Here is a 24,803-nt window from a genome sequence, read left to right as displayed (position 1 = left end):
TCAAAATGAATGGTACTTAAAATTGAAAGTTCAAAGTAAATTAATATCGAAGTACATATACAGCCCTGAGATTCGTTTTTCTGTGGGAATTAACAATAAATCCAAGAAACACAATAGAATTCAATGAAAACGCACCCACCAGGACAGAAAGTGTGCTGAAGGCAACAAACTGTAAATACATAAGTAAATAAACAAACAAACAAATGAACAATAAATGCCAAGAACATGAAATGAAGAGTCCTTGAAAGTGAATCCATACTTTGTGGGAACGTTTCAATGATGGAGCGAGTGAAGTGATCCTCGAGAGCTGATGGTTGGGGGGTGTTAACTGTTCCTGGACCAGGTGGTGCGGGTCCAGAGGCTCCTGTACCTCCTTCCTGGTGGCAGCAGTGAGAAGGGTGCATGACCTGAGTGTTAGGCCTCCCTCCCCCCCCCCCCCCCCCAATGCTGCTTTCTTGTGATAGCGCTCTGTGTAGATGTGCTCATTGATGGGGAGGGCTTTAACGAACATGGATGGGCCATAACCACTACCTTTCGAGGGATTTTTCGTTCAAGAATTGTTGTTTACATACCAGGCCGTGCTGCAACCAATCAACATACTCTACATCACTTACCTATAGAAGTTTATCAATGTTGTAGATGTCATGACAAATCTTCCTAAACTATTAAGGAAGTAGCGGCGCTTTCTTCGTAATTCCTCTTACATACTGGGCCCAGCCAGGGCAGACCCTCTTGAAATGATAACACAGATGAATTAAATGTCGTTGTCCTCTCCACCTCTGATCCCGCGATGAAGACTGGTTTCCTCCTGAAGTCAATAATCAACTCCTTGGTCTTGCTAACACTGAGTGAGAGGTAGTCCTTGTGGTACCACTCAGCCGGATTTTCAATCTCCCTCCTATATGCTGATTCGTCATCACCTTTGATCCGGCCGATTAAATTGCCACTAGTGAATCCTTTAAAATGAAATATAAATTTGGCACTTGAACGGCTCAGAAGTTCTGCGTGGTCATCTCCCTGCTACTTGTGGAATTCCGCTGAGCACAAGCTCGCTGCCATATTTGCTAAATTACAGAAAATACCGCACCTCATTTGTTTTCTATGAACTTTCTTACGGATGGATGCGCCTTCTCCCAATTTAAATGCAAGTTTGAGACCGCCCCATTATTTTTGATGAATCACGGTGGATATTCCGCTAGCGTCAGCACCTGGCCTTCGGGGGGACTTTGTGCTCGCGGTTACAACAGGCGGAGCTGTGGGTATGTTTAAGAACGCTGCACAAGCTCCATCTCTGTGGATCATGATGACTGAAAGTTTTTGCCGTCTAACCAGGGAAGTGTCTGTGGAGGTGCGCTCCGATTTTGTCGCTACCACCTCAGGTAATCGATTTCGTGTTTAAAATCTTAAGCTTTGTTTCTTTTGTCCTGTTTGAACTGAGGTTAATACAGAGATCCGTCACAGACTGCAAGCGTAAGGAATTCCGGGCCCCGAATCCTTGGCGCTAGAGTGATTGCGAGCCGGGTAGGATGCGGAGAGGAGTCGGGTCCCAACGAGAGTCGATGCTGTAGGGTTTAATGTTAACAGAGTGCGCCGTCAGAAACGTTAGATAATAAAAGATATAATCCAGTACATTCTTATATCAACTGCAAATTATTACTGTACGAAAACCGGGGCAAACTGTCTAATTAACGTGCATTCCTACTGTTTCGCTGAAAAGGATATTTACGTTAACAAAGATATTACAATATTCGATAAAGGGTCATTTGCTGACGCCCAGTATTGCATTACACTAGATAATACACGGGATGAAATGTGATGCAGGCGGATACAGTAATATATCTCAGACTTGAAGGAGATTAAGCATTAGAAAAAATATAAAAGTCCTTGCAACAGGTTGATAGTATTAGCAAAAATCTCTACACATTAATTTATTTCCATCGTATGATTATTTCATTTTAGTAATTCATTTTTTGGGTATGTCAGATCATACTGGGCAGCAGACTTAAATGATCGGATTTAGAACAATGATGACTTGCAGTTCTAATGTAAAGCCAGTACAGAAAAGATGCAAGAAGTGGTTGCAAAATAGTCATTTAAAGATGCCTTAAACAGTGTGATGTTCACAATTTTACTGGGATGAAGGTGCAGCTATCTGTTATCTGCAGTGATTCACCGGAAACAAGACCTCAGAACATAGAGGCAGACATGGGCCACTTGATTCCTCAGGCTTGCCCTGCCATTATGCCTGATGATGGCTGATCTATTCCAGCTTCATCCCTTCAGTGCCAATTCCACATATCCCTCGATTCTCAAATCTTTATTTTAATAATTCTTGTGTGTCAGTCTCTGGAGCAGAGACTTTAAGAGAAAAGAGTTTGAAATACCCTCACTGCAGCTTTTTTTCCCATCTATTTTCATCATGGATGTCATGGTAGCATAGCTGTTGGCGTGATGCTGTCATGGCCTGGGCTAGCTGGGGTTCAGTTCCAGCTCCGTTCTGTAAGGAGTCTCTGTACTTCTTCCCTGTGGAATGCATGGGTTTTCCCTGGGTGCTCCGGTTTCATCCCACAGTCCAAAGATGCACCGGGTGGTTTAATTGAACATTGTAGATTGTCCCATGATTAGCTTTGGGTGAAATTGGGTTGTGAAGTTGCTGGGGCAGCATATCTCAAGGGGCTGAAAGGGCCTACACGCACTGTGTAACTAAATAAATTATTTTCTCTGCTTCACTCCTAGTGCTCTCACTTAGTTTAGCTGCCCTCTTTTTATATATCATGCCTATAATATTTCATGTATGTTCACTCATAAATACCTCTCACACGTTATTAGCTCAATGTATCTCCACTGCTTGTTCCTGAGAGATTCAGAGTAACTTGCTTGACCATCAGTTTTTGCTGCTTTATATACTTTAGTTTTTCAAACCACAGTTCATTTTTCTTGAGTCTCTCCTGATTGAAATAAATTTCTTTTGAGTGTTGTGAATCGATTGCTTAAATATCTGTGACTTCTCCATAGCCTATTTTGCCAGTCCAGCTCTTCCATCATTGCTTTGTAATTGCTCTTGTTTAAGTCAAAGACAATAGCTTTGTGACCAATACATTCCCCCTTTAACATTGCATCTGGACTTTTGCAATTCTATTCCTGAGACCATCCTTAACCAAGTAAGCTTAAAAAAGATATAAACCCATACATATTAACTGTTTAAAACTTTCACAGTTCTTGACACATATTAATAGGTTCAACTGAAACAAAGTTGTAATGTAAACATTATATGGAGAGATATGGCAGAGAAATTTGGATAGTAAAGCTAATGTAACTGATGCTTTTTGCATTAGAGAACCTTCCTGCCTTGGTCATTTAGCTCAACATTCAAATGCATATTGGAGGGGACAAGTATTTAGTCAATTTGCTTCAGATCTCTGCTAAACCACAAAGTTAAGACCATAAGACAAAGCAGAATTGGGCTATTCAAACCATCGAGGCTGCTCTGCTATTCGATTATGGCTGATCTATTTTTTTCATCCCTATTCTTCTGCTTTCTCACTGTAACCTTTGACACCCTTATGAACCAAGAACCTATCAACTTCCACTTTGTTTGCCCAATGACTTGGCCTCCACAGCGGTCTGCGGCAATGAATTCCACGGATTCAGCACCCTGACATAAGGACGTCCTTCTGAGGCTGTGCCCTCTGGTCACACACAATGTTCGTGTGGGTTTCCTCCAGGTGCTGCAGTTTCCTCCCACATTCCTAAGGCATATGGTTAGCGTTAGTAAGTTGGTGCCAGAAGCTTGGCCACACTTAGAGGCTGCCGCCAGCATACCTTTGGACTGTGTTAGTTGTTGATGCAAGTGATGCGTTTCACTCTGTTTCGACGGACATGTGACAAATAAAATTAACCTTTTATTTTATCTCTTTTAACATCATAATGTTTTATTCCTTAACCTAACAGATGGAAACAAAATCCCATTCTGCTGAGATTCCTTTCAACTTGTGTGAGAGCCTCGGTGACAATGATAATTTCAGATATGGAGATCCCAAAGAGATCGCAGTTTGAGGATGTTGACTTCCCTGCTACCAGCAAGTCACTTTTTTCTAGTCGTTCTACACCCATTGCCAGATTCAGTGAAAAAATTACATGGTTACGACCACAGGTGTGAATCTGTATGGTTTGAACGTACTTCATGATTAAGAGCTTGCGAGGTTATTGGGTGGTTACGTTGCTTGCATGTAAATGCATTTTGTAAGCATACTGTAATACATTTTGTATAGCTTATTGTGCAATAGCTGTCTCAGATTGAATGGTATCAATGATACTGAGCTGATCGAATTATCTTCCCAGAGAAAGAAGAGTTTAAGTCATAATGTTACTCTTGGGTGTAGAACACATAAATAATTTAATTACACAGTGCCACTGGCCCCCCTCTCTCTTGATTACACAAGCATGGCATAATTTTAACATGTCTGGCGAAAGAAACCTTAGAAATATAGAAGAGGATAGTAAAATATTGTCATATGAATGGTAATGGATAGCATCCTTTAGAAGGAGGATCAAATCTTCACTCCCACCTCTCAGGAAGTAAAGAGTTACTCTATGTATGTATTGATTGATTGAGATACAGCGTGGAATAGGCCCAGCAAACCCCAATTTAAACCTAGTTCATGAGACAATTTACAATGACTAATTAACCTATTAACCAGTATATCTTTGGACTGTGGGATAAAACTAGAGCACACCAAGGAAATCCATGCCTTTCATGGGGACTTATAGATACCATTGGAATTGAACTCTCACCTTCCAAAGTGTCAAAGCCACAATCCTGGAAGAAATGGGAAATATCCATGAGTATGTCAGGAAGATGGCCCCTAAAGACGATCTGCTAGGAGAACACCTCAGACAGGAAGTAGGGGACATGGAAATGGGTGGAAGCAGAGCCAGAGGACCAGAGGCCATGGCAGGACAAGCCACTGCACGGGATGTACTATCACCAGATATCAGAGGTACCTGACCTATGAAAGTCTTACCAATGGCTAGAAAGGGCAGGGCTGAGACAGCACTGATGCACTGCTCATGGCTGCACAAGGACAGGCACCGAGTACAAGTGCAATAGAAACGGGGGTCTATCACACCAAACAAGACCCGAGATGCAGACTGTGCAAGCAATCTGCTGAAACCATCCAGCACAATGTAGCAGCGAGCAAGAGGCAGGCAGGGACAGCATAGCTATGTTATAGGAATTGTGTACAAGAATATCTGCACTGAGTATGGATTGGACACTCCCAAGTCCAAATGGGGAAACGCCTGAAAAGGTAGTGAAGTACGACGGAGCTAAGATCCTGTGGGACTTCTGAACACAGACTGATAAAGCAGGTACTGGTCAACGAACCAGACATAGGAACAAGCAATAGTAATAGATGTGGCATTCCTAAATGACAGTCACATCAGGAAGAAAGAATATGAGAAGCTGGAGAAATACCAAGGCTTGAAAGGGCGGATAGAAAGGATGTGGAAGTTTAAAGCCAGAGTAATCCCATTGGTAATAGGAGCACTTAGAGCTGTGACATCTGGACTGGGAGAGTGGCTCCAACAAATCCCAATAATAACATCTGAGATCTAGTTCCAGAATAGCGCACTACTAAGAACAGCAAGGATACTGCGTGAACCCTCAAGCTCCCAGGCTTCTCGTACATACACACCAGCCATAAGGGGTGAGGAGAGGAGGAAAAAGAAATCAACTTATCTATTATTACGTAATGCGAAGTCAACAAACTTCATGACACATTCCATGATATTAAACTTGATTCCAAAAGATTGGAGAGGATTTCAGGGCAATCTAACAGAAATAAAAACAACATATAATTAGTGAGGGAAGCTGAGATTTCTCTTCTACACTGCAGGGGTTCCCAACCTTTATTTATGCCACGGAGCCTTATCATTAACCAAGGGAAACCCTACTCTACTATGGAGTTATTTAATTATGATGTTCAAAATCATAGTGAGTTTTGTCTATGATTAAAGTTAAGCTCTTTCTATTGGCTGAAATGAAGATACTAAATTTATAGGAACTGTCAAATGAATCTAGAGATGATGAGAAATTGTATATATGCCAGAAAGAACGATGAAAACAAAATCAGTAGGAGCTGAAGAAAAATGTACATGTATAGTTAAGAAGATTTCCAAAATTTATTGGAAGTATCAGGTGAGTGACAATTGAACACATCAGCTTACAAAGGCACATTTGGGCTTACAGTCTTCGTGCATGTGGATAATACTTTAATTGACAAGGAATAACTTTGCATGTCTATCTTTCAAATGCCTGAATAAAGTAAGCTGTTGAAATGTGAATCAGCTTAATTTTGACTCTAATCTTGAACCCACAAAAGAATTGCATTATTTTTATGTACATATTTTTAAGGACTGGTTAAAGAGGTATTTTTCTATATTATTTAATAAATGTTAGAGTCTGAGTTTTCTGCTGACTTCGACTTTGTTTGCTTGGAATTTTTTTTAGGAAATCTCCAAATCTCCTCAGTTATTCCCCAAAAAACTGCAGGATGGACAGATCAAGCAAGGCCTTTTGGGAGATTGCTGGTTCTTGTGTGCTTGTGAAACTTTGCATAAAAACAGATTTTTGTTAGAAAAGGTATTTCAATTGAATCTAATAATGCTGCTGATAAAGTGAATGCAAATGTTTACCTGTGATTCTGTTACTTTCTACCTTGACAGCTGTTTTGGGGCTGGGGATAAGAGACTCCAAGTTAGAGGCTGCTGTAGTTAGGAAACCAATAATATGTTGATGCTGTAGGCAGTATGTTAGTTTGCCCACAGCTTCTTATCTTCAAAATGTATGAACACCACTGGTAGGGGAGCATCATCCTTCAAAATCAGCAAAAGAACAAGTGAGGGCAGATAATATCCAATCACTCTTTGATTGTGTAGTTCTCTGATTGCACTTTTGTTGAGACTTTATAAAGCACTGATGAGGAAGTATTGTTTTCTAGATTTTATAGAAAATTGTAAGGTTGCCAGGAAGGAGCTTAAGAATGGAATTAGGAGAGCCAGAATGGGCCATGGGAAGGCCTTGGCGAGCAGGATTAAGGAAGACTACAAGGCATTCTACAAGTATGTGAAGAGCAAGAGGAAGAGCCGTGTGAGAGTAGGACCAATCAGGTGCGACAGTGGAAACGTGTGCATGGAGTTGGAGGAGGTAGTGGAGTACAGAATGAGTACTTTGATTCAGTATTCACCAGGGAAAAACTTGGCAATTGTGGGGATGACTTACAGTGGACTGAAATGCTTGAGCATATAAACATTAAAGAGGATATGCTGTGACTTTTGAAAAGCACTGGGTTGGATAAGTCACTGGGACCAGGCGAGATGTACCCCAGGCTACTGTGGGAAGCCAGTGAGCAGATTGCTGAGCCTTTGGTCTGATGATCTTTGAATCATCAATAGGGATGGGAGAAGTACTGGAGGATTTGGAGGGTTGCAAATGTTGTTCTCTTGTTCAAGAAAGAGAGTAGAGATAACCCAGAAATTATAGACCAGTGAGTCTTGCTTCAGTGGTAGGCAATTTGTTGGAGAAGATCCTGAGAGGCAGGATTTATGAGCACTTGGAGAGACATAATCTGACCAGCATGGCTTTGTTAAGGGCAGGTTGTGCCTTATGAGCCTGAATGAATTCTTTGAGGAAGTAACAAAACACATCGATGAGGGTAGAGCAGTAGATGTAGTGTATATTGATTTCAGCAAGGCATTTGATAAAGTTCCACATGCAAGACTTATTCAGAAAGTAAAGAGGCATGGGATCCAAAGAGATCTTGCTTTGTGGATTCAGAATTGGCTTGCCCACAGAAGGCAAAGGATGGTTGTAGATGATTTGTATTCTGCATGGAGGTTGGTGACCAGTGGTGTTCTGCAGAGATCTGTTCTGGGACTCCTCCTCTTTGTATTTTTTTTATATAAATGATCTGGATGAAGAAGTAGCAGGGTGGGTTAGTAAGTTTGCTGATGACACAAAGGTTGGGGGTGCTGTGGATAGTTGGGGGGTTATCAGAGGTTACAGCGGGACATCAATAGGATGCAAAATTGGGCTGAGAAGTGGTAGATGGAGTTCAACACAGTTAAGTGTGAAGTGGTTCATTTTGATAGGTCAAATTTGAAGACAGAATGTAGTATTAATGGTAAGACTCTTGGCAGTGTGGAGGATCAGTGAGATCTTCGGGTCCGTGTTCATAGGACACTCAATGCTGCTGTGCAGGTTGACAGTGTTTTTAAGAAGGTGTATGGTGTGTTGAGTTCAAGAGCCGTGAAGTAATGTAACAATTATATAAGACCTCGGTCAGACCCCACTTGGAGTACTGTGTTCAGTTCTGGTCACCTCACGGCAGGAAGGATGTGGACAGTATAGGGAGAGTGCAGAGGAGATTTACAAGGATGTTGCCTGGATTGGAGAGCATGCCTTGTGAGAATAGATTGAGTGTACTTGGCCTTTTCTCCTTGGAGTGACTGAGGATGAAAGGTGACCTGAAGAGGTGTATAAGATAATGAGAGGCATTGATCGTGTGGATAGTCAAAGGTTTTTTCCCAGGGCTGATACGGCTATCATGAGGGGCATCGTTTTAAGATGCTTGGAAGCAGGTACCGAGGGGATGACGGGGTAAGTTTTTCACACAGAGTGATGCCAGTGGAGGTGGATACAATAGGATCTTTTAAGAGACACTTAGATGGGTACCTGGAGCTTAGAAAAATAGAGGGCTACGTGGTAGGGAAATTTTGGGCAGTTTCTAGAGTAGGTTACATGGTTGGTGCAGCATTGTGGGCCGAAGGGAAGTACCCATCCTTCAAAAGTGAAATTCAGGAAATGGCAGATGCTGGAAATCTGAACTAAAAATAGAAAGTGATTGAAACGCTCATCAACAAAAATCAAACTACTGGAGGAAGTCGGCAGGTTGAGCAGTATCTGTGGGGAGAAAGGATTTGTTGATATTTCGGGTTGAGATCGTGCTTCAGAACTGAGAATGGAGAGGGAATACAGCTGGTATGAAGAGGAGAAAGGAAGGGCTGACACGAGACAGGTGAACTGAGGAAGGGTGAAGATTGATGGTCAGAAGAGTTAGGTGGGGAAAGGGAAGGGTGGAAGTTGGAAGAGCAGATGTGTGAAGGGGTGAAAAAGCAGGTGGGGAATACATGTCAACTTGCTCTGATTAAGCAACTACTATATCCCAGTGTTAATTTGTCAATTGCTTATCACCACATCAACCCTGCCTCACCCAAGCTCATATATTGTTGGTGCTAACCATTCCTCATCCATCCTTTGGTCTCCTCTTTAATATTGCTGGCTAGCTTACTTTCACATCCATCTTTACCTTCTTAATGACTTTTTTACTTGCCTTGTTGGTTTTTGAAAGCTTCCAATCCTCTAACTTCCCACTACTTTTTGCTATATTATATGCCCTCTCTTTAGCTTTTATGCTGTTTTGACTTCCCTTGTCAGCCACAGTAGCTTTATCCTCCCATAAGAATTATTTTGTAGATGGAATCCACTTACACTTTCGTTAGCCAGCCGAATTCATGCAGTTAAAATGATTTTACCAAAATTTTTATATGTATTTCAAAATATCCCTATTTTTTAACTAAGAAGTTTTTCGATCAGGTTGACTCTATTATTTCATCTTTTGTTTGGAATAATAAAAGACCAAGAATTGTTAAATATCATTTACAAAAATTTAAAAAAAGATGGAGGTCTTGCTTCACCTAATTTAAGAATGTATTATTGGGTTGTTAATATACGTTATATGTGTTTTTGGTTATATTGGGCTGATTTGGAATTGAATGCTGTGAAACAGTTTCACTTAACCTCATTATTAGGAGCTTCTCTGCCTGTACAACTGGCCAAAGTTACTAATTTAAATTTATATCCTGTGATTAAGCAGTCATTATGAATTTGGTTTCAGTTTCTTAATTTTTTTATCTCAAAAAATTTAAACTTTTTAGTTTAATTTATCAAAATTATTTATTTAAACCTTCATTAAGTGATCCTATCTTCTTTGGAGGAATAAGAGTTTATTCCTTCATTGATCTGTTCCAAGATGGCTGATTGTTGTCTTTTGAGAAATTAGTAACTAAATACTCTCTCTGATATTCATATTTCCTGCAATATCTTCAGGTCAGACACTTCCTACAAATCAGACACTTCTTACAAAAATACTTAAGTGATTTTCCATATATAGAAGATTCTGACCTGTTAGATATTATTTTAAAAATGAATCCTTTAGTGAAGGGTTTTATTGGGAAAACATAATTTATTGTTACAACAGCACAATTACTCTTCACTTAAGATTAAGCAAGATTGGGAGAGAGAGCTTAACATGATCCTGATAACAGAAGATTGGTTGCACATTTTGAAGTTGGTGAACTCTTCTTCGATTTGTTTCAATTTAAAATTGTACATTGTTACTATTTGACAATAGAGAGACTGTCTAAAATGTTTCCTAATGTTGATAGTCAGTGTGACAGATGTAAAACCGAGACAGCTACATTGGCACATATGTTTTGGTTGTGTTCTGTACTAAAACATTTTTGTAAGTCTATTTTCTCTATAATTTCTAAAGTTTAAAAAATTACAGCCTAATAAATTGACAGTTTTATTTGGTATAATACCTCAATATATTCATGGTATTTCTCCATCAGACCAACATGTAATTGCATTTGTTACATTACTGGCCAGAAGGGCTATTTTGTTGAAATGGAAAGATGCTTCTTCTCCTACTCTGATACAGTGGTTTTCTCAGGTGATGTTATGTCTTAGTTTGGAGAAAATCAGAAGTCGAATTTTTGATCCTCGATCTGATTTTGAGAAATATGGGGTTCATTCGCCCGCTACTATCATCTGATTTGAGTTAATTAATATGGTTTCCTTCCGATTTTTCTTTAAATGGATTTGAGTTGGCGGATTGATTTTTTTTATGGAAGCTTGTATGATGTATAGCTCCGGGGTTGTGCTCCCAATGGGTTTTTGTTTGTTTTTTTTTTCAGTTAGTAGGGTTCTTTTTTTCCTTCTTTTTCTTTCAAAAAGAATATTCTTAACACCTTACTTTTTCTTATTATTGATATATTGCTTAGCTTTGTTAATCAGTTATTTGTTAATTTAATTCTTTAATGTACATAATGACATATTGACTTAATGTATCTTTTTTTGTTAATCTTCAAAATAATTAATAAAAAGATTTTAAAATGGAAATGGAAATTATTTCACCTTTCAGAAGTATCTATCCTGTGCTTTCCAAAATGCTCCCAGAAACTCCAGCCATTGCTTCTCTGCCTTCATCCCAGCTAGTGTCCCCTTCCAATCAACTTTGGCCAGTTCCTCTCTCAAGCCTCTTTAATTCCCTTCACTCCACTGTAATACTGATACATCTGACTTTATCTTCTCTCTCTCCAACTGCATATTTAGTTTCAAACAAAACTTCGCATTTCAGTCTTTTGAACTCAAATAAAATTTGCTTCTAAATGAGTTTTCCATTTAACTCCATCATTAGTCCTACTAAATAATATGATAGGTTATTATCATGTACTTTTTTAGCATTCAAGGACTGTAATATCATTTATATATTTAGAACTTACTGTGAAGCCTAAAACCATTTCTGTCTGGCTGATGATTTTGTAACAGTGAAACAAATATGAACAATATGAGGTATATCATTTGTAAATCAGGTACTTGTCCAGGAACTTGAGCACAAACTCTAGTCTTGCTCTGTGAGGGAGCGTGTAGTGTTGAAAATGTTATTGTGCACATAAGACAGCTTGTATACTCTTTTCAGCAGAAAGACATAAAGTTTCTATCATTCTGTGCTTCAACCAGCACCCAAAAGAGTTACCTGATCACTGTCATATTGCTGTTTGTGAGAGATTTTTATGCAAGCTGTCTGCCATGTATCTTTATTAAGAGTGGCAACAGTTCAAAAGCTGTTCACTTAAGTAAGACATATTGATATGAAATGCTTTATAGCTTTTCAGCTTTTAACTATGTCTGTTCTTTAAGAAAATAATTAAAAATATTGCAATATTAACTCGTTGATGCAGTTGAGATCTTGGATTAAATTGGATTCTCTACGTAAAATGTCGTTTCAGTAGAAAATGAATGCAGCTGGAAAACAATTTTTTTGTTAGACTGTATATGATATCATCTAATGAGGCTTCAGATTGGTTTTGGCAGTAATGTAACTTTTCCCATTTTAAATTTATGATGGGATTAATTCATGATTATTAAATGAACTACTTTTGTAGCATCCTCACTGTTTAACTCAATACTGACAATGATATCAGCTCGTACAGTTCAAGCTGCAGCTTACAAAAGAGAAGGAAGGTACTTTTGAAACTAATGAAACCAGAAGTGATTTAATAATACAATAATTGATCAGGTAGTTTAAAAAACCTTCAAACTTTCTGTAAGACTATCTAAATTTGATTTAATTACTTAGAGTAAATTTCATGAATTGCAAATACATGGCACATGTTTTAATATTTGTTGGAGATGTCAAGTTAGCAGGAAATGCCATGTGATTTTATTTATCGTGGGTCAGTAAAGTGGTCCAGATAAGCTTCTGCTTGTATCTTGGAAGCTGGTTTTCATGATTTGATGTGACATGGGTATCCACTCCAATGATATGATTGATAAAATGGAACATGGGCAGCATTCTGCATTTGTAAATCACTAGAGAAAAACTACAATAGATGTGCTATCAGACTCCCTTCATATTGGAATTTAATGCTGCAATCTGACCAAACTTGCTTGCACATAAGCTTGTAATTGGGCTGTTCCTGAATGGAGACTGATGTGCATTCTCCTGCTCAGCGGAGTGCTAGCCTGGGGCTGCACTGGCAGATGTATCATGCAGTCTGTCCACAGATTTCTCAGCATTCAGTTTTGGCAATGTTCCCATTGAGCCTCTTCAAGGTAGGTTAATGATTTGATTTAATTTATTTAAATTAACATTTTTAAACATTTCTACATGAATGGCCATTTGTGCTTCTCTGCTTTTCAGTCTTGTACTTTTCAATTTTTTTATTGATTATATTTTAACAGGTCCCGATCAATTTTGAATGCTGTGAATGTCTTTGACGTCCATTGGCTCACTAAGCAAGTCTGTCGGTACAACGGGACACAGGCTTGACAGTTTTGACTGAAGCATCAACAATTTCCCTCCTGCAACCATTCCTACCTTTTCCCCTCCAGCAGATACTGCTTAATCCACTGAGTTCCTCTCAACAGCTTCTCTTTGCTCTAATTAGGCTTTAGGATAGGCATACAGTCAAGCTGTGATATAATTAGGAAAATATGTGAGTTGGAGATGCTAACTAACATCCAAACTCTAGAATTATCTTGCTGTTCAAAGACCTCGCTCCTTGTTTAATAGTATTACATTGTTAACATTCTCGTCAAAATGCTTTTAACTTCATGTTGTTTATGCTACATCTTATCCTCTTACATATAACCCAGGTGATACCCCCAGGCCAGGATTCATGGATACAATCAGGATGTTTAAAATGTAGATTTTGGAAGTTTGGGCAATGGGTTGAAGTTATAATAGACGATCGGTTGCCGTGTATTGATCGCAGGCTCTGTTTTTCTCGTTGTCGCTCTGAAGAGGTGTTTTGGTTACCATTATTGGAAAAAGCATATGCCAAGTAAGGAACTTTTAGCAATCGGACTTAAAGTTTATTTGTGATATTTTACAGCACACTTAACACATTTGAATTGAGATCATCTGAAAGAGTTCACATCCTTGAATGGATCTTCTGTAGATATACAATCTTTATTGTTTTCTTGTCATTATATAAATGAGAAAATAACGTTTTTAACCAAGTTTTTCTGGTTAGTCTGATGCATGCTTGTTTTAGTGTGGTATTTATTAGAATATAGAATCTGAGTTTTTAAACAGCTGCTCGCCAAAATTTTGATGTCAGAATATATTGGTGAGGGAATTCAAATAATTGCGATCTGCTAATACAAAGGGTTAGCCTGTGTTAACTATAGTCTTATTGGACCAAATGGGACAGATGGAAAAGAGGCTTGTTGATTTTGTACTTCATTCATTTTAGGACTAACCTCTATGTTAATTTGAAGCTGGCACTGATGCATCCAAGATTAAAATTCAAAATTTTACTGTTTGCACTCTGCTGGGCTATGGTAATTTTTGGCCATATTTTATATCTAAATCTTGTTTATTTTGTCCTTAAAGTCTCAGAATTTCCCTTTTCTACAGATCAGCATGGCCAGTGGAGTATCATAAATTTAATGTGTCCCTGATGAATGAGGTTTTTGTTCAATCTCCACACCTTGATCTTTTCTGCTGCTTTATGATCTCTATGTTTCTCTTACCAAAAAGTGATTATTTTGTTTCCGGTTTTTCACCTTTTTACCATTTCTAATTACTTTATTGACACTGGCCTTCCACTACTTTGTAGAAAAAGGGTTATTCATTAGCCCTTCTAATTCTGCAGATAAGACCTATTCCTTTTTAACAGAGGTTCCCAACCTTTTTTATGCCATGGAGCCTTACCATTAACTGAGGGGTCCATGGACGCCAAGTTAGGAACCCCTGCTATTTAAGACAAATTTGAGTACAAATGACTTGAGTACAAATCCTTGTTAGGAGTTTAAAAACCTGAAGCTTACTACTTTCAATTTTCAAGGTAAAATTGACCAATGTTTATCACTCAGAAATCTGCCTTTTATTTTTAAAGTATTTTGTGGGCATAATTCAAATATGATTAGTGTTGTATCTTGGACACAAGATGAATTTCAATTACATAGTATATGGCGATGATATTTATACAAGTATCTATATACTGTACTTTTTAAAGACTCCATGGTTGCTATGAAATGCTCTGGGCTGGACAAGTTGGTGAAGCTCTGGTGGACATCACAGGAAGCCTGGCTGATCGATGGACTCTAAAGAGTTATAGAAATAACAGTGAGAACAGTGATCACGTCAACTTCTCAGCAAAATCAAAATTAAAGTTGATGAAGGATTTGAAAGATAAAAGCTTTATAAGTTGCTCTGTTCACGAATCCACCAAAGGTAAAGTCAATAGTTGCAAAACTGGAAAGTAACTACAGTTGGATTGAAAGAAGTCAGTGAGGTGATTGATACGGATCGAATTTGACACAGTATGAAGTTATTTTATACCATCTGGCCTGCAGGATCCAATGAATGTGCAGAATTTCATGCCTTCACTGTTACTGATGTGAAGCAAGTTGTCGGACTCGAAGGTGATTGCATCAATTTGCTAAGGATAAGAAACATGTGGGATAGAAGATGTTGGAATGGCTCCTGGCAGGAAGGGTAACACAGTAAATATTGTCTTTCAAATGTTTTGAGAAGCTGTTTTGCCATTCATTTTATTTCAATGCTACACCACCCAGGCAATAATCACCCACAAGCATTTTAATATTAATCAAGTCAGAGCATGAGGAGGTTGTTGAGAAGGTTTTTACTGGAACTTTACTTCATCTCAATACACCCTGTTGTTCTAACACACTCAGCAAAGAAACCTTACTTGTTTAAAAACAGATGTTGCTCCAATGGGCAAAAGCTCTGCTCAGCTAAGAACAACCAGGGAAATTACCTGAAAATTAATGCCTCAGTGCGCAAAGGATCTAATTGCAATGAACTACTGTAATGGAGAATTCCTCACCTTTTCACAGAGTAATCGATGTCCAAACTTCTTCCATCTCCCTTGTTCCTCTTGAGTACATCTTTGCTGCCTCAACTATTCTGCCGAATTTAGCAGCTTTGCAACCAGAACTGGGATTTCTGTTCCCCTTTCCATCTCAGAAAGCCAAACTGTGTCAATCTTTATTTTCTCATGCCTATAAGCAGTACAAGTTAGTTATTATTGGACATTCCTATCACTTTCCCAGTTCCCAACCATTCTGTAATTATTGTAACTCGCCTTTAGAGATGTAAGATTTTTAAGATCTTAATATAACTAAATTCAAATATTACATGAAAGTAAGGAGGCATTGAAATTGAATTGTACCTTTAAATCCTCTGTTCCACCTAGAGTTCCTAAATCTACATTGAATTTTTATGTTAAGCTAGATTAACAGGTTGTTCATTATAAACATATTTATAATTGGTGCTATTTTTGTTAATAGGGGTGATGGTTGGAACAAAGTTGATGTAGCTGTGGCTGCACAGCTGATGTCTTTGGCAGAAGAGGGAGAGTTCTGGGTGGAGGAGCAAGAGTTTTTACAGGAGTTTGATGAGGTGACCATTGGTTATCCAATAAATACGGATGGACATATCCTCAGTCTTCTAACAGGTAAGATGAGATGTTTAAATGATTGATGCAACTGGATGAATGAAAAAGAACTTGAGGCTCATAAAAGGCAGTGATAAATGCCTGTCATCTGAAAGTTTGAAGGGGGTCTTTAAGAAATAGAAAACTAACCTCTTCAGCTGCTTTAAATCTTTTCACAATACTCATTTAATGCTTTTAATAGACTTGATAGCATGTCTCATGAATGTAGTGAACTTACTAAGAATTAATGTAGCACTGTATGTAAATTAGTTTATTACTGTCACATGTACTGAGATACAGTGAAAAGTATCAGTGGGATATCTGTAGTCACTTTTGCTGTAAAATACTGATGCAAAATACACATTTAACTTCTGTGCATTTACTTTATTTCCCATAACCACTTACTCAACTGAATGCCAAATGGGGCCCATGTTCACTTTGATTTCTTTCTTTATCTTTATATATTTAATGGAACTCTTAACATTCTTGATAGTTTGCTCTCATACTCATTTTCTCTTTTATTATCATTTAGTCCCACTTTTCTGAATTTATTCCAAGTCTTTGGGTCTGCCATTAATCTTTGCCACCTTTCATGTTTACTCTCCAGGTTTCTTGGTTGGTTCAACCAAATTAAGAGTAGTTCATTTGGGATGCATTGTTGTGGGAAGTCCTGAATCATCTCTTTAAATGTCTGCCACTGCCAAATGGCTTACCTGTTAATCATTATGCTTTGTCCACTTTAGCCAGCTTTCTCCTTGTGCCAGTGTAATTTCCCTTACAAGTTTATGTAGAGGATTATTTGCATTTGTGGAAAGATTCATAGCTGCATAGATTACATAATGGGAATCTGTTCCAACTAGCAGTTGGATGCAATCTAAAGGATATAAGCTTAAATCCTGGAGGACAATGAAAACACTTGCAGAGTCATTAAGAAAGAACATGGCAATAGGATTAATTATATATCTATTGAAAGAGATAGTGGGTGACATCACCTCCTATTTAATAATCATTATTATGAATAATCAAAATATATGAATAGTAAATGGTCAGTAAGATATTCTGTTCCCCGCAGATGCCATAATGACAACTTTGTAAATGTTTGTACTAGTGTTCAATGAATGGAAAAGTCAGTAGTAATACTGTACTGAGTTCAAAATTCAAAGTAAGTTTATTATCAATGTACATGTATGTCAAAATATACAACCCTGAGTTTCATTTTCTTGCAGGCATACTCAGTAAACCCATAAGAGAATAATAATCATAAAAAAAATCAGTGAAAGACTGCACCGATATGGGTGTTTAACCTATGTGCAAAAGACAACAAATTGTGCAAATACAAAAAGAATGAGATGATAAACAAATAAGCATTAAATATCGAGAACATGAGACAGAGTCCTTGAAAGTGAGTCCATTGGTTGTGGGAACTTTTCAATGTTGAGGCAAGTGAAGTTGAGTGAAGTTACCCCCTTTGGTTCAAGAGCCTGATGGTTGAGGGGTAATAACTGTTCCTGAACCTGATGGTGTGAGTCCTAAGGCACATGTACCTTCTTTCTGATGGCAGCAGAGAGAAGAGAGCATGACCTGGGTGGTGGGAGTCCCTGATAATGGTTGCTGTTTTCCTGTGACAATGTAGATGTGCCCAATGGTTGGGAGGGCTTTATACATGATGGACTGGGATGTATCTACTACTATTTGTAGGATTTTCCATTCAAGGCTATTGGTGTTTCCTTACCAGGCTGTGATGCAGCCAGTCAATACCCTTTCCATTACACATCTATAGAGGTTTGTCACAGTTTTGGATGTCATACCGAATCTTCGCAAACTTGTAAGGAAGTAGAGGTGCTGCATTTTGTTTTTCATAATTGGATTTGCGTGCTGGACCCAGGATAGGTCCTCTGAAATGGTAACACCAAGGAATTGTGTACCAACTATGTATGTGGCAGTCTTCCTGTTCTGATCTACAGATGATAGTTTGCAGTTATACTTCTGTTTTTCTTTTAGGTAAAATTTTGTGCCATACACTACAAATATCAGGAGACTGGGTGAAAGGCCAATCAGCTGGTGGTTGCCGTAATAACAGCAGTTTCTATAGTAATCCTAAGTTCTGGCTGCGAATTCTAGATCCAGGGGAAATAGTCATCACAATTTTACAAAAAAAGCTCGATTCAAGCAATAAAGCTGGCAAGACATCTCGGGCTCGGGACGCTCCTGTGCATTGTCCTGATAACGAAGGGCTTGCTGCAGATGCCCTCCAACGGAAATGTTACCATGCAATAGGACTACACGTCTGGAAGGTACTTGTAGATCCAACCAGATGGCTCATGCCAGAAGTAAATATTTATTTGACAAATGTAGATCGAAACCATCACTTTTGACATTTGTTCTAATATAGCAGTAAAATGTTCCTAAACTTTTAAAAGAGTAAATTTAAGTTTAGTGCTGCTAATTGAATAGAAACAGAGCAAAAATGCTTTTTTTAAAAATATATAATTACAGAGCAAACCTTACAGCCCATCATGCCCTTTTGCCCGTCTGCATTAATCCCATTTGCCCACATTAGGATCTTGCCAATTTAAGTGTTTGTCGTGGTCCATTTAAATGCATCTGATTCCACTACCTCCAGTTATCAACCATTCACTGATTTTAAAAAAAAACCTGTTTCCCTCAGATTCCATTTAAAAATGCCTTGTTCAGAGCTTAAATCTATCCCTTCCTGTTTTTCATATTCCTACCATGGGGAAAAAAGATTTTAACTATTTTATCTATCTGTGCTTCTCCTTGCCTTATATACTTCTATCAGATCACCCTTTTGGCCTCCTTCACTCCAGGTAAAACAAGTCTGCATTTTTCAATAACTAAAGTCCTCCAATTCAGGCAACACCCAATCAATCTCTTCTGCACCCTCCAGCACAATCAAATTTTACCTGTGGACCAGAACTGCGTGCAATACACCAAGGGCAGCATAACCTATCTTTCACAGGAAGATGTAAAGCCTGGTCAAGAGCTGAGTGTAGACTATTTTAATGTGCAGGATATGGCCTTTATCATCCTTTCCTTTTCTGTTCTGTGTGAAATTTTAGGTGGAGAAAAAACGATTTAATTTGCAGAAAACTGTTGCCAAACCACCCACCATTTCAACAGAATGCCATACATATGACAGAGAAGTAAAGTTGCATTGTGACCTTACACCTGGCTACTATCTAGTAATCCCCAGTACATTCATGAAAGATGAAGAAGGAGAATTTCTACTGCGTGCATTTTCAACATCTAAAGTTTCACTGAGGTAAGAATAGAGAGATCCAGTTACACAGACAGACAGCTGGAATAACAGCTTGTCTTTTAAACACTGTTGTTGGATTAATAGAAGGATAATACTATCAATTCCAGCTTCTCTTCAGGATCTGTTTAATATTATTGGAGCTGAACTATAGGCTACTGATAATTAAGAACCAATTTTATATGTCTAGTTCTTGAACTCCAGAGTTTTGACATAAATAAAGAATATATGTCAGGATGATGCCAGAATAAACAATACTTGGATGGTTTTATGGAGAAATGTTAGAAAATATCACTTTTTATTAACAAGTGGGATCTAAATTCACACTTCAAGTTACTTAGTATGTTGCATGTGTTGTATGAAACAATTGTTTGCAAGGAAATCAAATATTGACATTCAAAAGATGTTTTCTGCCCTCAGTGCAATGAAAACAGCTCATCCACTGACCAAGTTAGTGGGAAGTGCTGAAGGGGAGTGGGAGATGATACATTTCACTGATTCGTGGATCCAAGGAAAGAGTGCAGGTGGAAGCAGGAACTTTCAGACATACAGCACTAATCCACATTTCCCATTCTCCATCCTCTCCAATACTGGCGCTGGAAACGTTAGGATAACACTGTGCCAGGAAAATTTTGATGGACAGTTTCTGCCAATAGGATTCCATGTTTATCAGGTAATCTATTTTGCACGATGTTGGAAATATAACTGGGCTGAAAAGAGATCTTGGAACAGAGAAGTGATTCCGGCTTCAGCTCCCTGCAGACCTCCTTAGGGAACTGGAGCTGATTAACTCCAGGTCGTTCGGGAACCTAGGTTGCAGGAGGCAGGTCGCTGGGTGACCATCAGGACAGGGAAACAATAGGCAGTCAGTGTAGGTCCCCTATGTCTTTCCCTCAATAGCAAGTATGTTACTTTGGATACTGTTGGGGTGGGGAGGGGATCTTGATATGGGAACGCTGCAAGGACCAGGTCTTTCGCACTGAATCTGGTTCTGTGGCTCAGTAGGGAAGGAGGAGAAGAGGAAAGCAGTGGTGATGGAGATTCACTGGTTAGGGGAACAGACAAGGGATTCTGTGGACAAGAATGTGCCTGCCAAATGGATTTTGCCTCCTGGGTGCCAGGGCCAGAGATGCCTCGGGTAGTGTCCATGGCATTCGGCAGAGGGAGGGAGGGCAGCCAGATGTTGGGGTACACATTGAAAGGATAAGGTTTTGAAGAGTGAATGAGGATTTAGGAAGGAAGCTAAAAAGTGAGATCTGTAAAGTAGTAATCTATGGATTGCTGACTGTGCCACGTGCCAGAAACGGTAAGAGGAAGATACTTTGGCAGATGAATGCATGGCTGAAGTGTTGGTGCAGGGGACAAATTTTCAGATTTGAGGATCATTGGTATCTCTTCTGAGGAAGCTGTGACTGTTTGAGGATACTGACATTGCTAATCAGGGATAGAATCACAGCTGCAGAAAGGGATGACCTGTGGGGGGGGGGGGGATCATCTAATGAGTCAGTATGGGTGGGTCAGAAACCGGAAGGGAGTAATCACTCCATTGAGAATATTCCGTACACCCCACATGGCAACAGGCTCACTGAGGAGCAGATCAGTGGGCAGATTTTGGAAAGGAACAAAATAACAGTGTTGTTGTCATGGTCAATTGACATCTCCTTAGTGCAAAACATTTAGATGGGGTGGAACTTTTTAGGTGTGTCCAAAAAAGATTCCTGGTACAGTATGTAGATGTGTCAATTAGAGAAGAGGCTGTACTGGATCTAGTACTAGGTAATGAACCTGGTCAGGTGATAGATCTCTCGTTACCACAAATCCATGACCTTTAGCACAGGCATGAACAAGGATCGGAACAGATGATATGGGGAAAGTATTTAATTGGGGGAGAGTTAATTATGATGTTATCAGGCAGAAACATGGGACCATAAATCAGAAAGTAGAAAGTTGTTTAGTGAGCACTTGAATAGGGTTCTGGATAGGTTTGTTCCACCGAGGCAAGGAAAGGATGGTAGAATGAAGGAACCACGGTTGACAAGGGAGGTGAACATTTAGTCAAGAGGAAACAGATTTAGGAAGCAAAACTCAGATAAGGGTCCTTAATTATAAGCTGGCCAGAAAGGAGATAAGAAAGGACTAAGAGGGGACATGAGAAGGTCTTTGGGAATAGGATTAGGGAAAACCTCAAGTCATTATGTACTTGAGGAACTAGAGGATGATTAGAGTGAGGATAGGTTTACTCAGAGTTAAAAGTGGGAGGGGGGAATGATGTGTGCCTGGAGTAGGAGAAGGTAGGGGAGATCCTTCATGAATACTTCAGTATTCACCAGGGAGAGGGACTTTAATAAATGTGAGTTAGCATAGAATAGGTTACCGTGCTGGAGCATGTAGAGATTAAGGAAGAGTCGGTGTTGGAGTTTCTGAAAAATATTAGAATAGCTTAAGTCCCTGGGGCCGGATGGGATATACCCCAGGTTACTACTGGACGAGAGAGATGAGATTGCTGGGGTGCTGACAATGATCTTTGCATCCTTCCTGGCCACAGGATGCAATAGAGTCCGTTAAGAGACTTGGAGGATTATGGGTTGTGGAGGAGGGAAGGGTTAGATTGATTGCGAAGTAGGTTTATATTGGTTGGCACAATATTGTCAGCCAAAGGGCTTGTACTGTGCTGTGTTCTATTTTGGAATCGAAAGCATCATTGATTGAAAGTAATTTTTTTGAATTTAGAGTGAATAGAATTGCTAATCTTGCAATACCTACTGTTTTCCTTTGTAACAATAGAAATGTGAGGTGGATAAAAGAATACTGCTAAATATTTCCACAGCAAATTATAATAAACCCTCTAGGAATTTTGAAAAAAAATGTTTAATTATTGAGCAGACAACTTCCATCAGATTATTTGAATCTACATTGCAGTCATTTTGATCTGCTGGAGTGGACTGATCTGCTCCCTACGCAACTCTCTCGTCCACTGATCTCCCTCTTAGTGTCACACCTTCCTCTACACCTCCTCCCTCACTACAGTTCAGGGCTCCAAACAGTCCTTCCAGCTGAGGCAAAACTTCACCTGCAGGTCTGTTGGGGTCACTTACTGTATCCAGTGCTGCCGGGGTGGTCTCCTGTCTATCGGTGAGACCTGAGATAAGCTGGGAGACTGCTTTGCCATGTCCCTATGCTCCGTCTGCCAGAAGAAGCGGGATGTCCCGCTGGCCACCTATTCCAATTCTACTTCCCATTCTGACATGTCAGTTCATCGTCTCCTCTACCGCCATGATGAGGCCACGCTCATGTTGGAGGAGTTACACCTCCTATTCCTTCTGGGTAGCCTCCAACCTGATGGCATGAACATGGATTTCTCAAACTTACGATGATTTCCGCGCCCCCACACCACCATTCCTCATTCCCATTTTTCTCTCACCTTATCTCCTTACCTGCCCATCATCTCCCTCTGGTGCTCCTCCCCCTTTCCTTTCTTTCAAGGTCTTCTACTCTCTGCTATCAGATTCCCCCTCCAGCCCTTTATCTCTTTCACCAATTAATTTCCTAGCTCTTTACTTCACCCTTCCCCCACTCCCAGTTTCACCTATCACCTACCACCTTGTTCTTCTTCCTCCCCTCCCCCACTTCTTTACTCTCATTCCTTATTTTTTTCTCTAGTCCTGCTTAAGAGTCTTGGCCCGAAACGTTGACTGTACTCTTTTCCATAAATGCTGCCTGGCCTGCTGAGTTCCTCCAGCATTTTGTGTGTATTCCTACTTTATTTAATTCCTTTTGGAGTTTTGCACTACTAATTTCTCCTTGGTTCTTTCATCCTCAGTTTATGAAGTTACTGCTTCAGCATTAACTGGTGATGCCTGTTTTTAAGACCATAAGACATAGGAGTAGAATTAGGCCATTCAGCTCATTGAGTCTGCTCTGCCATTCCATCATGGCTGATCTCGCATCCCACTCAACCCCATACATCTGTCTTCTCGCCATAACCTTTGTTGCCCTGACCAATCAGGAAACTTTATCAATTTTCGCTTTAAATATACCAACGGTCTTTGCCTCCACAACTGTCTGTGGTAGAGCATTCCACCGATTCGCTACTCTTGGGCTAAAAGAATTTCCTCCTCACCTCTGTTCTAAAGAGTCACCTCTCAATTTTTGAGGCTATGCCCTCTAGTTCTGGATACCCCCACCATAGGAAACATCCTCTCCACATCCACCTTATCTAGTCCTTTCAACATTCAAGGAGATCCCACCCCCCCCCACATTCTTCTGAATTACTGTGAGTTCAGGCCCTAAGCTGCCAAACGCTCCTCATATTTTCCCCTTTGTTCCCGGAATCATCCTGGTGAACCTCCTCTGGACTCTTCCAATGACAGCACATCCTTTCTGAGATTTGTGTGTGTTGCCTTTATTGTGCAGGTCCACAACAGTAAAAATGTAAATCATGCATCTGGTCAGCTTGTGGAGCCAGTGGTGACTTGTGTGCCTCATCGATACACACAGGAAGTGACCCAACTTTGCACTCTGATGGAAGGAAATTATGTGATCATTCCTTCCACATATCTGCCTGATAGTGAAGCACAATTCACAGTCACTGTAGAAATAAAAATAGACAGGTGAGAATACAAATTTTGTTGAATGTATATATTTTTATTGTTATGTGGTATTAATTTCTAAATTACGTTAAAATGTGAAATTATTATTTCCCCCAATGTGTTATTATGATAAACAATGAGTACCTTCTATTTACATAATTAAGGGCCAAACACCATTTGCCAATACAAACCATATGCTAATTTAAAAGTACACGTAAAATAATCTAACGTGTTATAAGAATCCTGTTAAGATTTAATGATAGTAGGATTACCTAGTTTCAACCAGTCACTCCGGGAGAGAGAACAATTTCATTTTGTTGTGTCTGTCATTGATTTATACTTATTTCCTGAGACAATACGTGATGATCTTAATAGCTTTCAGTGAGAGCAAGTATTCATCTCAGCTCAACTAAATAGGAAAGTGAGTCAAGAGGGCAAGTCCATTGTTAATTTCTTTTTACTAATACCCATCTTTGTTACTGAAACTGCACTTACAATCAAGCCTCAACACTTCAAAAGCCTTAGTCTGAATCTTAATTGAACCCACTCCTTGAGAATGCAATGAGCTCAGTGTATTCAGCCATTTTCTACCAAGTTGTTGTTGTCATAGCCCCCAGAACACTCAA

General features: G+C 39.4%; 1 protein-coding gene across 2 annotated transcripts in view; it reads left to right on the top strand.

Moving 5' to 3' along the window:
- The first annotated feature begins 1,224 nt into the window (after positions 1–1,224).
- The window catches only part of capn10 (calpain 10), a 36,758-nt gene continuing 13,179 nt past the window's right edge, over positions 1,225–24,803 (top strand). The window contains exons 1-11 of one of the 2 annotated variants that reach the window (XM_059944600.1): positions 1,225–1,379; positions 3,952–4,153; positions 6,512–6,643; positions 13,502–13,689; positions 14,869–15,086; positions 15,209–15,350; positions 16,166–16,332; positions 18,313–18,605; positions 19,392–19,594; positions 20,009–20,261; positions 24,002–24,198. In XM_059944600.1, coding sequence (XP_059800583.1) covers positions 4,013–4,153; positions 6,512–6,643; positions 13,502–13,689; positions 14,869–15,086; positions 15,209–15,350; positions 16,166–16,332; positions 18,313–18,605; positions 19,392–19,594; positions 20,009–20,261; positions 24,002–24,198 — 1,934 coding nt within the window. In that variant the 5' untranslated portion in view covers positions 1,225–1,379; positions 3,952–4,012. Of the gene's footprint in view, positions 1,380–3,951; positions 4,154–6,511; positions 6,644–13,087; positions 13,690–14,868; positions 15,087–15,208; positions 15,351–16,165; positions 16,333–18,312; positions 18,606–19,391; positions 19,595–20,008; positions 20,262–24,001; positions 24,199–24,803 lie in introns of those variants that run through there. The other variant, XM_059944609.1, reaches the window with a different exon arrangement.

Source organism: Hypanus sabinus, chromosome 2 (assembly GCF_030144855.1).
Source record: "Hypanus sabinus isolate sHypSab1 chromosome 2, sHypSab1.hap1, whole genome shotgun sequence".
Classification (NCBI taxonomy): domain Eukaryota; kingdom Metazoa; phylum Chordata; class Chondrichthyes; order Myliobatiformes; family Dasyatidae; genus Hypanus; species Hypanus sabinus.
This window is presented reverse-complemented; position numbering and strand designations above follow the sequence as displayed.